Source organism: Calliopsis andreniformis, chromosome 5 (genome assembly GCF_051401765.1).
Source record: "Calliopsis andreniformis isolate RMS-2024a chromosome 5, iyCalAndr_principal, whole genome shotgun sequence".
NCBI lineage: Eukaryota > Metazoa > Arthropoda > Insecta > Hymenoptera > Andrenidae > Calliopsis > Calliopsis andreniformis.
Window position 1 is genome coordinate 21,394,175 of NC_135066.1, and position 13,072 is coordinate 21,407,246.

The 13,072-nt window shown below is 33.6% G+C and overlaps 1 protein-coding gene across 1 annotated transcript in view; it reads right to left on the reverse strand.

The window, feature by feature from the left end:
* The window catches only part of LOC143179664 (uncharacterized), a 41,831-nt gene that overhangs the window by 16,794 nt on the left and 11,965 nt on the right, over nt 1–13,072 (reverse strand). The window contains exons 7-10 of the mRNA XM_076378978.1: nt 10,876–11,165; nt 7,361–8,146; nt 6,926–7,072; nt 1,270–1,371 (exon numbers count right to left, since the gene is read on the reverse strand). Coding sequence (XP_076235093.1) covers nt 1,270–1,371; nt 6,926–7,072; nt 7,361–8,146; nt 10,876–11,165 — 1,325 coding nt within the window. The remainder of the gene's footprint in view (nt 1–1,269; nt 1,372–6,925; nt 7,073–7,360; nt 8,147–10,875; nt 11,166–13,072) is intronic.

Here is a 13,072-nt window from a genome sequence, read left to right on the forward strand (position 1 = left end):
ACTTGCCGAAACTATCCGGAGCGGTCCGAGGGGCCAAGCTCATATAGATGCGGCTCGTGCAGTAGTGTGTATAGTGGGGGGAGAATCACAGCCTAACTCCACCTCGTATTCATTTGGCAGCCACATGTTTGTAGGTAATATTATTTCTGTAATGAAAACTGTAACAGCAGATACCGATTAAGCAATCTCGAAAAGACACGTAACTATTCTAGGCTCTTAAGGCTATTTCTATACTTATAAGGCAAGTTCGGTGAGTGTTTATCACCGATTTTAATGAGTCTTTGTACAATTATTCTATGGTCCTGCCTAAGAATTTTGCCGTACAAAGCAGGTGCTCATACGCACCTTTAAAGGAGAAACTACCCCTTTAATCCATGCCGCCTTTTTCATTTCGGTGCTTGTAGCTCACAAAGTATAAGCGCTATAAAAAAATGTTGTATACAAAAGTTTTACTGTTTTTCAAGACCTATAAGATGGCTTTAAAAAAATTTTGAAAAACGAATTATTTATAAAAATTCAATTTTACCCCCGTTTTTTCAAAATGTTTTTAAAATCATCTTATAGGTCTTGAAAAACAGTAAAACTTTTGTGTACAACATTTTTTTATAGCGCTTATACTTTGTGAGCTATAAGCACCGAAATGAAAAGGACGACTTGGATTAAAGGGGTAATTTTTCCCTTGAAGGTGCGTATGAGCAGCTACTTTGTACGGCAAAATTCTTAGGTAGGACCATAGAATAATTGTACAAAGTTTCTGTAAAATCGGCGATTAACATTCATCGAACTTTCCTTGTTAGTCAGTGGTAAGAGTTACATTTGCCTCCTCTCAACTCACGGCTTTTCGCACTCGTATATTAATATATGTAGTGGAAGGGGAAATTTTCCATGTCGCGTTTCTAATTTGGAATCACTGAGTGACTCAATGTAGCCATCATTAAACAGCCGTGTGTCTCTAGGTAATATGCCTGTAACGAAAACTGTAATAGCAAATATCGACCTATCAATCTTAAAATGTCATGTGACTATTAATTACACAATCCCCACCAAATTGCAAAAGTTGGCACCATAAATAAACTGGGAGACGAGCTTTGTGTCCTTCCCCCATATGTGAATAACTTACAGAGATGAATAAAGTTAAATTTTGTAAACTTTCTTTCAATCCATTAATTATTTTTTATAATAAAAACGTAGTGATTGTGATCATATTATGTATTAACATTAACATCATAACTGTTGAAGATTGAGCAAAAGAGGAAAAGTTACTTGTACCTGGATCTTTCGTCGCTAGATTCAACCTGACGTCTTCTCATTCGCAATCGACGCTGATAATGTGGATCCTTTTCACTTTGCGTACGATATCGAGTGCCTGGTCTAAAAATTATTTGGATCATTCAGATATTTTCCATTAATTTCACTGAAAAATACATTACAGAGTGTGCAATGACAGGTGTCAGAAATTATAAGGAGTGATTCTACACGCTAAAATAAAATGAAACTCAAGAATGGCTACAATGCATTTAAGGCTTCAGAGTTAGAAATTAAATGTGTTTGATTCAAGATTTATTCTATGAACTTCGCTGTATCTGATTTGCCTAATGCAAACCGGCAGTAAGATAAGTCCTGAATCAGACTCATTTCGCCCTTTTAAACGTTTTCTCAACAATTAGTAACTCTGAAACGAAGCCTTAAAATTTCTGACACCTGCTGTCGTACATATTATATACATATGTATAAAGAGTGTTTGGTATAGCATATAGATAGAATATAGATTTTACAGACTTAAATTAGAAGAAAGTTTATATAAATATATATCTGACATGATTTGTCATAAGATCAGACGAATTTGTATATAGTTTTATTTTATTATAAATAGAACAGTCATGTCAGTATCCAGGCTACCTCTAATGATGCAAGATATGCTTATTATGAATTGCGAATAATTGGCAATTTGTGTAGAAAATGAATTAGATAGAAAATAGTACAATTATGGACATGTAATGTAAAATGTATTTACGTGTGTATTAAAGCTGTAGTTGGTCATTTCAAGCAATGTCTTTGAAGCCATTGTTACAACAAGAAATAAGTTGTAACTCAAACGTATGATTATATTGAGCTTACTTTTATAAATGTAAACTTGTTTTATTTTAATGTGTAGAATCCACCTCTACTATACTTCCCATACGTAATTGGACACCCTGTATATTTGTTCACTATCTTCATTGTCAGTTAAATAGCAATTTTGCAAAGTACAAAAAGTATGCAAGGTATTTCCCAAATCTTAATACAATCGAGAAGGAGACGATTCTTGGTATAAAAATAAGCCGAAAATATAAAATAAAATTTGTTTATATGGGGCTTTGTTTTCAAGAAAATTCGATAAGTATACTTGTATTTAGATACAATCTGCTTCGTTCACCTAATCCAGTTAATTATCATTACTATCATTTGTGTTCATGCACAATATCAATCAAGATTTGACATAATTTTTATAAGCAGTAAGTTTCAATAATTAATTTATTTTGGTAGTTTACACATTGCTGGAAATGTCGACCTTGATGTCGTTTCATCATAAAGAACATTTTTCATTTAAAATGCAATAAGACGGTAACAAAGAATCGTATATCAATTTTGAGAAGAACATTATGAAGGGAAGCCCGCCTTTACAAATTTATAGTAAAAAAATCGGCAAAAAATTTGTTAAGGTTCGTAGAGTCGTTTAAGTTTGTAAAATTTTAAAAAATATAAGTTCATTTATTCATTCCATTTTCTTCTAGTGTGAACAATTTTCAAAACAATTCAGTTCAGAGATATGAAAGTAGAGACTTCACCCTTTAGAATGCAATCAGGTGGACTGCTGTACGATTTTCATTCAGAATGTTACAGCAGTTAAAAAATGAACAATTTTTTGGCCACAATATTGAGTGATTCTTTAATTTTGTGGACGAGTGTATTTCTTTTAAAAGCGTATTCTAAACATAACTAAAGTTCTCATGAATTAAAAGAGAATATCATTTAGGCCTTTCAAGAAGTGAAAAATATAAATACGTTATTATTCGCTTATGCTTCTGTAATTCAAAATAGGAAAGCGATATCAGCAAATTTTATTTTTATTTTTATTTTTAACTTGTGAGAGACATTATTCAATCATCTAACAATAAGATCAAAATCTTCACAAGTTCACAGTTCTATGATTCATATGTGAGTCAGAAAAATTTAAAAGATAATTTCCTTAGATGCTTGCGCGGTGTTTTTATTGAATTTTAGCTGAATTTCTGAATAAAAAATATGTAAATCTTATAAAGTAAATATCCAAGTAATCTACTACGTCATGGTACCTACCCAGATAGCACTCAACGTCTTGAAGACGTATGTTTTATATCCATTTTATGCCTGAATGTCTTATGACATAATTTGGACGTCTTAAAAACATCCAACGGCATATGTCTTAAAGACTTGCGAAATTTATGTCTACAAGACATCTTAAAAACACAGTACATGCATGTCTTAAAGATGTCCGAAATTTACGTTCTTAAGATGCATCATAGGATATACCACGTGGATGTCTTAAAAATGTCTAAAATTAACGTTTGTAAGACGTATCATAAGACATACTACGTGGATGTCTTAAAAACTTCCGAAATTTGCGTTCATAAGACGTACTGTAATACATACTACACGGATGTCTTAAAAGCGTCTTTTTAGTTAATGCAACATTGTAGTTAATAAATTAAAAAGAAAAAACAAAAAATAGCATCATAAAATAGTATATTTAACTACTGGAATGTAATTCAAGTATCGGGACATGCATTTTTAGGTTGTCTTCTTATTGGGATATTTCACACAGTAAGTGTCTGAGTATTTATCATATACAATAGGATATCTCAAAATAATGGGACAATTCGAAACATGATTATTGTTCATGAAAAAAAAAAATTGAACAGTCTCTTAGCATTTTGCAATTTGAGGCTTCGTTTCCAAGGGTTTTTCTAATAAACCATACGTGGTGTAATGTTCAACGAAATATCTTCTAATAATCCCGGTAATTGATTCATAAGAAAATCGAAATACGATTCTGCGAACAGTCTATGAGGGAGAAAGAATGATCCCATAATTTTGCCGTCACTTATCCCGTCAATGCCCACTCATTGACGGTCAATCCATATTGGAAATTATTTGTGTGAGTTTCGTGTGGGTTTACATAACTCCACATGTGCGAATTTGAGGAGTTGAACATACCACTCCTCGTAAATGTACTTTCGTCCATTCACAAAATCTTATTTAAAATGTACGGATCATGCTGGTGTGTGTTTAACAACCACGTCTTCAAAACTCTCTGTAGTTGTTTTACATAACACGTATGTAAACAATGGAACACACAATACAAAATACAATTTGTCAGTACTTACAAGGGAACATCGCGAGATGTAAATCTCCAATTTTTATGAAACTTGGCAGGATTGTAGAACAGCCGAAAATATTCGACACGTATTTTTTTATCGGCTCTGATGCATGTTAGGGGGATGAAAACCACCCCTAAAGTGGAGGGTGGAAAACATATTTCGCTTAATATTTCGAAAACTATTGCGTGCAGCAAAATGATGTAAATGGGCCCTTGCATATTTTTGAACGACAAATCCACCTATATAAACAGTTTTTGAAAATATCAATTTGTTTAAAAAATATATTAACAAATAGTATATTTTCGTTGTTTTCACTGAGTAAATGTTGATCGATCGTTTCAAAAAATATGTCAGAATTGGAGATTTACACCTCGCGATGTTCCCTTGTTAATCTCTGAGGTAAATGTTTACATGTGATTTCATGAAAACACAGATTCCTTTATCGAAAACGAGATGTACCGTTATTTTTAAAAATTTACTGCAACTATTGCATCAAAGATTAAGTAAAGTGACAATTTGTAAGTAAGGGTACCTATTACAGAAAAGGTATCATTCACTAAAAACGATCAACCGTGCCGTAATAGTGTACGACATAAAGGATGGCATAAAGGATCAGATTTACAAATATTATTTGTTGAGATCATTGAAAATAAATAATGAAAATAAATAATAAAATAATAAAATCATTGAAAATAAATAATAATGGAATGTGTGTATCGGCTACCTAGCGCGGGATGCGCCGCGGTCTTTGATACCAGTAAAAGCCAGATTTAATCTTCCGTAATTACACGTGAGCTATACCTGGCAAAAAATGTAGACATCGCTGGACAAATTTGGTAACTTGAATCCCTCACAGGGCTTACAGTTTTCTTACCATATGAGTGGCAGAAACTTCTATTATCCGAAAACGTGACTTTCAGTTTATTTCTTTTAGGATAAAAGAGTTATTTTTTTAAGATATATCGTAAAACATTATGAGAAAAGTTTATCCGAAAACTAGAGAAAGTATTGACCTTTTGTTCTCCTCTTTCTATCATTTAGCTTCTCTAAAGTTAAACAATGACCAATAGGAAGTGCAAAACCATGGGCAATCAATAGAATTTACGACACAACTTTCCGAAAAGCCTCTTGTCCTCCTTCCACGAAATCGCCACACGTCCACCCACAACATGAGGAAGATGTACAATATATTGAGGGGGCGAACAAGAGATGTTAATTTTACCAAAGTTGAAGACAGGTTACTCCAAGGAATTGTAAACCCCAGAACAAGTGTACGGCAAGTAGAGCGTACTCGGAATGTACAGTTCAACGCATACTACAAGAAGAAGGGCTTTATCCGTATTATTTGTACCACGTCTAAGCTTTACAGTCGTGCGATAAACGTGTTAGGCTAGAGGTTTGCACGTGACTGTTAAACACATGCCAACATGATCAGCACTTTTTAAATAAGATTTTGTGGATGGACGAAAGTACATTTACGAAAAGTGGTATGTTCAACTCTCCAAATTCGCACATGCGGAGTTATGTAAACCCACACGAAACTCACACAAATAATTTCCAACATCGATAGACCGTTAATGTGTGGACAATAGGGAGTTGAGATCGAAAGAATTACGGTTATGTCACGGTCAGGTCAGAGAGCCGATCAAAATGACACGACGGGTTGCTCTCAATGTTATTGAGAGGTTTGAGCGAGTTATTGGTTTCGTTTCAGCCGTATGTTCTGACCAAAAGAAAGAGTTAACATACGCCATTAGGTTTCTTCTTATGGAGCTACGTTAAAGAGAATGTATACGCTATCAAAACTGATAACGAACAAACACTACGGTGATTTATATCGAATGCGTTCGATCAAATAAAAACTAAGAATATGTGCAATTGTGTGCGCAATTTTTTGTTAAGAAGACTACAATAACGTGTAGAAGTGCAAGAAGATGCGTTTAAACACCTTTTATAAAAAATTAATATTTATGTAGTGAATTTAAAAACTATGAAGGTGCTTCAACGTATATGTTTGAACATTTTTTCTTTTTGAAAAATTTGACAATTAAGTGTATTAAAAACTATATCGTAAATATAAGATGATTAAAAAACTATGAATGTGCGCAATCAACTGTAAACTTTGTACGAGCATGTATATACGCGTGTCTTTTGTGTGACATTACGAACTACGAACGCATGTCGCTGCGCGAACAATCGTTTGCTCTTTAAACCGCGCCCTGGTAGTCAAATTTTCAATTTTCGACTGCTAATATTTTGGAAACGAAGCCTTAAATTTCAAAATGGTAAGCAATTTTTCGATTTCTCTTCACATGAACAATAAGCATGTTTCAGATTGTCCCATTATTTTGAGACACTCTGTATATACTCTTCACTTTCTTTCACTTGGTATTTCTAATTATGAAACTTGTATCAACTTCCTGAATGTAGAAATGAGTTAGTAAATATCCTTTTGGTGAACGTGTTAAGATAATTCTTACTTAAAGTTAGAAACTAAATTACTAGTAGATACATAAAAAAGTTACCTGTTGGCATTCCATTGTGGTCTAGATTCGATTCTTGTTCGAGATTGAACTTTCGATCGTGGCAGAGCTTTAACACTAATTTCTCCCATCGGGCCAAAGTTCGACCTTATAATTACACAAACAATTTTCACACGTAAATCAATAATACTCAAAAAAAACTTCATAAAAAAATATAAATAAAATTCATAAGAGCTTAACTCATTTACAATACCTAAGAAGTACTCTTGAAATTAAATATATCACCAATTGAAAAATAGTTATAACAATAAAAAGCGCGTAAAATAATTGAATTTCTTCTTAAAAGTGCGATAAAAATAGGATGTCATGGAACGAAATGTAACAATAATTACCACGTCTATTTGAAAGACAGAAGAATAATATCCTCTACGACTCTTCAAGGTTTGAAGCGATTCAATGCATCATATTACGACTCACTTTTCAATGTCCCTTTTACTAGCATTCGTCGCGTCCTTGCGGTCCTTCATAGAAACCTCCTTGATCTCTGGCATTCTTTCTTCGATATCTTGAAGATCGTTTTCTATATCTGTCTGCGTGCCAAAATCACGGCCACTCGTGATTCTGTACTTGTTGGGTGTGAGCAGTCTGTTTTCTACGATCGTCGATGGCATCTTGGACGAGTTCGAAAGGAAACCTGAACCTGCTGAATTGTGTATGATAGTGTGTACACCTACAGATAAATTAGTTGAATTATTGTCGAATCTCCTCGGCGTAGGAGTCAATACCAGGTTAACTAATTGTAGATTAGCTTTATTCAATAATTCTGAGTCCTCGAGTCTGCCACTCAGTACAATAGCTACGTCCTTGCTGATAGGAACTTGGACCGATTTTATATCCTTCTCATTTTGTTCTGATTTTTCCAAAATCTTTGGTATTTCCTTATCGCTATTGTTGAATCCCTTGTTCAAAACTTCCTTTTCAGTGTTTAGATTTAGAGCATCGTTATTAGAAATGATATTTTGTGAAGATCCGTTCGAGCAATTTTTGTCAAACCTACTGGTGCCTGATATATTCGATTCGTAATTCTTGGACGAAGTGATGGCGTTTTCTTCGCAAGTTTCCTCATGTTTACGATGAGAGTTTCGAGATTTTTTTTGTTCCTTCGCCAAACGCTCTGCTGCCTCCAGAACTTCACGCATAGTTTCTATTTGCCTGAATTTGGCGTTTTCCCTTTCTTTTAACCGTCTTTGCTCTTCTTCAAATCTGAAGCAAAAATAGTTTATTTTCTTATTATCTACATTTCTACGACTGTTGGTATGTACTCGAGAAAATTTCTACTTTTAAACTTCAAGAACATTATATTTTCGATATGTTTTTATATTACGATCTCTTTTATATTCTCTTGAAATCTTTTATGTAAAAATATAAATATTCGTGAAGCATTAGGTTAAAATTTGCAAATTTGTGAAAAATGTAGAATCGGAGTTAATTATTTAATCCTCTTAGTGCCAAGGTACCGATCCATCCATAGTAGGATACAGTGCTAAAAATTTCCGTAGACCGATGTATTCATATCTATCTTAAAACTTTTTTAACTTCTAACTTGTTTATTGTTAAATGTGTGAAAAAATACAACTTTCTTTAGCAGAAGTACCCTGGATGTATTTGTCAAGGCATAGAAAAAATTTCGTAGCGAATACAGAATTTTTTCTTGATGCATTAAGGGGTTACATCTACCGAAATGGGTAAAAAAATCAATTTACATATTTGAAAAACTAAGGTTTCAAGAATATATCCTGAAAATTGTATATCGATATCTCAAAAAGTAATGAATGTATATAACTTTGAATGATACAGGTTCGCGCGGCAGTCACGACGGCCACGGCGGACGGAATAGGTAACCGTTTGATTGGGATTTCCGGTGGAAAAATCGATGCACCCCCACTTTGACTTTTATTAGCTTTTTACAGCAATGAGGTGGTGTTTGGGGTACAATAACATTTGAGTACATTTTGAGAATTACTACCAAAGCATACAAAGTCAAGACTAGGAAGAATTTCGCTACGCATTCAGTCTACTATTCCTTGCATCTGGTTAAAAAAAGTAAAACGAAGTTTTTTTAAAATTATGCTATCGAAAGTGAAAATTTCTCGCGAAGCTAGAACTTCTACAGTCATTAAGAAAGATCGTTCGAGGAAGAGGAAGCGTCCAATAAAGAAAAAGAAAAAGAACCGGTAGAAAAAGTGTCCACTAGTGCATCGAAGTGCAATAGATGACTATGTTTCTATAAATTAAACTATATCTTATATTATATTAAACTGTAATACTGTATTTTCTATGATAAGTGAACATGTGAAATGCAAACATTGTGAAAGTAATATACGATTTAGTTGTGTGGCTATGCGTTGTCTTGGTTTCAAAATTAATGTTACGTGTAAGTCCGTCATTTGGTTCATTACGTGTAAGTCTAAGCATTCCGTCTTATTTGTATGCGAAAAACACATACGAATTAAATCGTAGATTTGTGTTTGCTATAGGTCTTCTTGCCGCAAACCAGTCTTTCAGGCCACATATAATTTAATTGTAATTTCTTTACTAAAAGCTTCATCAACTGTTTAGAAGTAAGTGTTATACCGAAGTATTGAAGAAGAAAAGAAATTGACAAAGGAAGCAAATGCAGGTTACGGCATGGAAGGGCTCACAGTTTCAAGTGATGGAACGTGAAGGAAACGCGGATTCAGTTCTTTACACGAAGTGCCTAGTGTTATAGGCCATATGAAAAATCTCAGCATGATTATTGTTCCCGAGGACAAGAGTCGTGGTGCTCTAGGCAAAGAGTAAATGCCGAAGAAACACTACATAGTTATGAATATAAACCGCCTCTTCCTAAAGGTATTATTTAAGCTATTCGGCCAATTTTTGAGAAACTTTTGGATGAAAATTTATTAGCGAAGTGCATTGACGGATACACATACAATACAAACGAAAACTTCAATAACACTGTCTGGAGAATGGCACCGAAAGTTATTTCTAGTAGGGCTCCTATTGTAAACATTACAACAAATATTGCGGTTTATCTATTTAATGTAGGTGCAATAACATATAAACGGATTATGGATGCAACAAGTATTAAAATTGGAAGGAATTGTGCCACATATTGTAACGAAGAAGACGCATGGCGAAATCGTTTGACAGAAATTTAAACTCGAGAAGCAACACGCTAAGAAAGAATAGCTCGCAGAAAAAGAAAATTACAATACCAAGAAACTGCTCTTGCTACTGAAGATAGCTCACATGGGCCTGGAATATATAATTAAAGATAAATCAACAAATTTATAAAAAACTATACTTAAAACTTTAAACGTGTGTTTCTCGAAACATGATTTTCATATACGGTGGACATTACATCTCAAAAACCACTTGACCAATTCACTTCAAATTTACAAGAGATATTTTTATGAACATTACAATGTCCTTGACAATTTCACTTTTTTAAATGTTATTCCTAATTTTCCAATAGTTAAAAAGAACGGACGATTTTTCCATTCAAATTCCGCATTTCAACTTCGCACAGCCAGTATTTTGTAATAGAATATAAAATAAAAATTTTGAGATCGTCAAGGATTTTTAAATTTCATCTATTTTTAATATCCATTTGACTTTTTGCTTTCAGATGCATTATTTGGGCTAGGGAATGTCCACCAGCAAGTACCTGAAAAAGAAATAAGTCTTCTATTAACGATAATATCTCCTTTAGTTAATATTTCTTCATGAGAATTTAGGATAATACACTTAAAAGATGTATCTTTTAGTGGAACAAGAGCGTTATTTCCATACATGTTTAAAGAAAACAAAATTCCCAAAGTTGTATAGCTTTTTTGAATTTCTAGGTAGATGTAACCCCTTAAAACTAAGTAAATATTAGCTTGGCAATTCTCACTATACCTGTGGTTAGGAAGTTAGAACTAAAGGTGATAAGAGTAGAACTATACCTTTCCCTCTCTTTTTCCCTCTCTCGTTTAATTCGTTCCTCCTCAAAGCGATCTTCTCTCAATCTTCTCTCCTTTTCTTCTTTCCTTTGACGATCTTTATCTTCGAGTTGCTTTTTGATCGCGCTCTGAAGTTCTAAAGCTTTTTGCCTTTTCGCCTCGCGTTCTTGGAGAATGCTGTCATCGACAGGAATATTTTGACCACGAAGGTAAGTTTTGTTGTTATCAGACCCAGTAGAACCTACTGTCGAACTGTCCGAACTGCTTGTACTCTCGTGGTTGATAACTAATACCTTCATGAACATTGGGTAAAATTTAATCTTTTGCAAGCAAACGCATTTTTTCATACTCCGAAGGCAAACTAGATCGTTTTTGTCCAAGCCAAATTTATTTAATGTTCTAGGATTTCAAAAAATCTGAAAAGGTTTTGGAATGTTTATCCATCTTGTAAAAAAATTTTTTGCAGATATCTTAGAAACCAAAATCTAGCGACCATAATATCTATAAGAAAAAGTTGTTTAGAATGTTGACAGGCCATTGAAATCGGTGAGATGCACCTGTATCCTCATAATTACCGAATATTTAAAACTTTTTTCATTAAAAATGAAAATTTAAAGGAAAGCCTGAATATACACAATTTTGCCTTTGCCGTTAATGACCCAGATTGCCTACGGAAGATTAAGTCAATGAAGGGTATCTTTTGTTAAAGATAAATAATGTAAGTAGCAATTAAAAAGTTTTTGTTTAAAGATATCTATGAGAGCATATTAAAGAACAGGTGTATAAAAGGGATATTGAAAACATACACTTCAAACAACATATTGTAGAAGAATTTGAAAAATTAAAAGCGATAACACATTACAGTCCGTTAAGTCAGCAGAGTAGAGCTATGTATGCAGTATGCAGTAAGGGGAGCAACGTTTTCAACAGTATTTGCAACACGATGGAAGATAAAGAACGAATAATCTACGAGGGCGAGTTCCCTTAGTACCGGACACTTAAGGTTTTTCTTAAATAAAGGTAGAAAAATAATATTTTGTGATATTGAAATATACTGTAGTACATGTGCAATTAACCGAGGGGGGGGGGGGCATCATTTTGATAATTTAAAAATTATTTAGAAAATACAAGCCTCTAAAATTTACAGTTTTTGCCGGCTTACTGATTTTTATATCTCCAAAACTATTCAAGATACAAAATTCAGCTTTTTTCTATTAATCTTGCAGGATATATATGTACATCTAAATTAATTTTTTCATATTCCAGAAAAGATTTTTTCAATGTAAAAAACATAAAAATGTTTTTGTTTTCAACCCGGTTCAAGTGTCAAGAAATTTGAAGAAAATGTGCCTGCATTCTCTGGTCTTTTCCCTTTAGATTACAATTTTTGAATTCGTGAATGCTCATAAACTGCAATTAACGCATGCCAGCAAACTTAACAGTGTAACTTCATTGTTAGCACCTACCTGAATCCGGGCACAGCACGACATTTGCTGGCGTGCTCTAATTACAGTTTTTGAGTGTCGACGAATGTAGTGTAGGGTTTCTCTAGCACCGGACGGTACCTAATACCAGACATTAGCTATATCATTAAAAATGAAACACAACAAAGCGACTAAATTGCAAAAGTAAAGAGGAAATTCCCCTTTATTATTTTTGCAGTGTGACTGCTTTGTCCCGATTCATTTTTTAAACATATAGCTAATGTCTGGTTTAAAGAGCTAGAGGAACTCACCCTATGTAGGATTTATATCATTGAACTACAAAAGATCAACACAATTTCGACAAGTGAAAGGTATCTCAAAACAAGCCCATCGGCTCAGATAATAAACAATCTCGGTTAAACGTAGAAAGGTAAAAATTTGTGTTAATGTTGATATAGGTTTTGTTCCATTTCCACTGCAAGTACTGCAAACATGTCTTCATCACAGTAACTTGCTTGACTAAGTCTCTATTGACAAGTTGCTATGATGACATCATTTTCGCAGTACTCGCAGTGAAATTGAAACACAACCATAGACGTGTAAGTCCTATAATGCTGACCAAACGAAAATTCAAGATACCATGCCATAAAAAGAAGAAACAACATATGTACATCTCCATTTTGTAATCCTGTATACTTAGGGAATTCTTCAAACTAAATCATGAATACTAATATGATAAATTAAAATTATTTTACACAACTGAAGTAACACCGCCA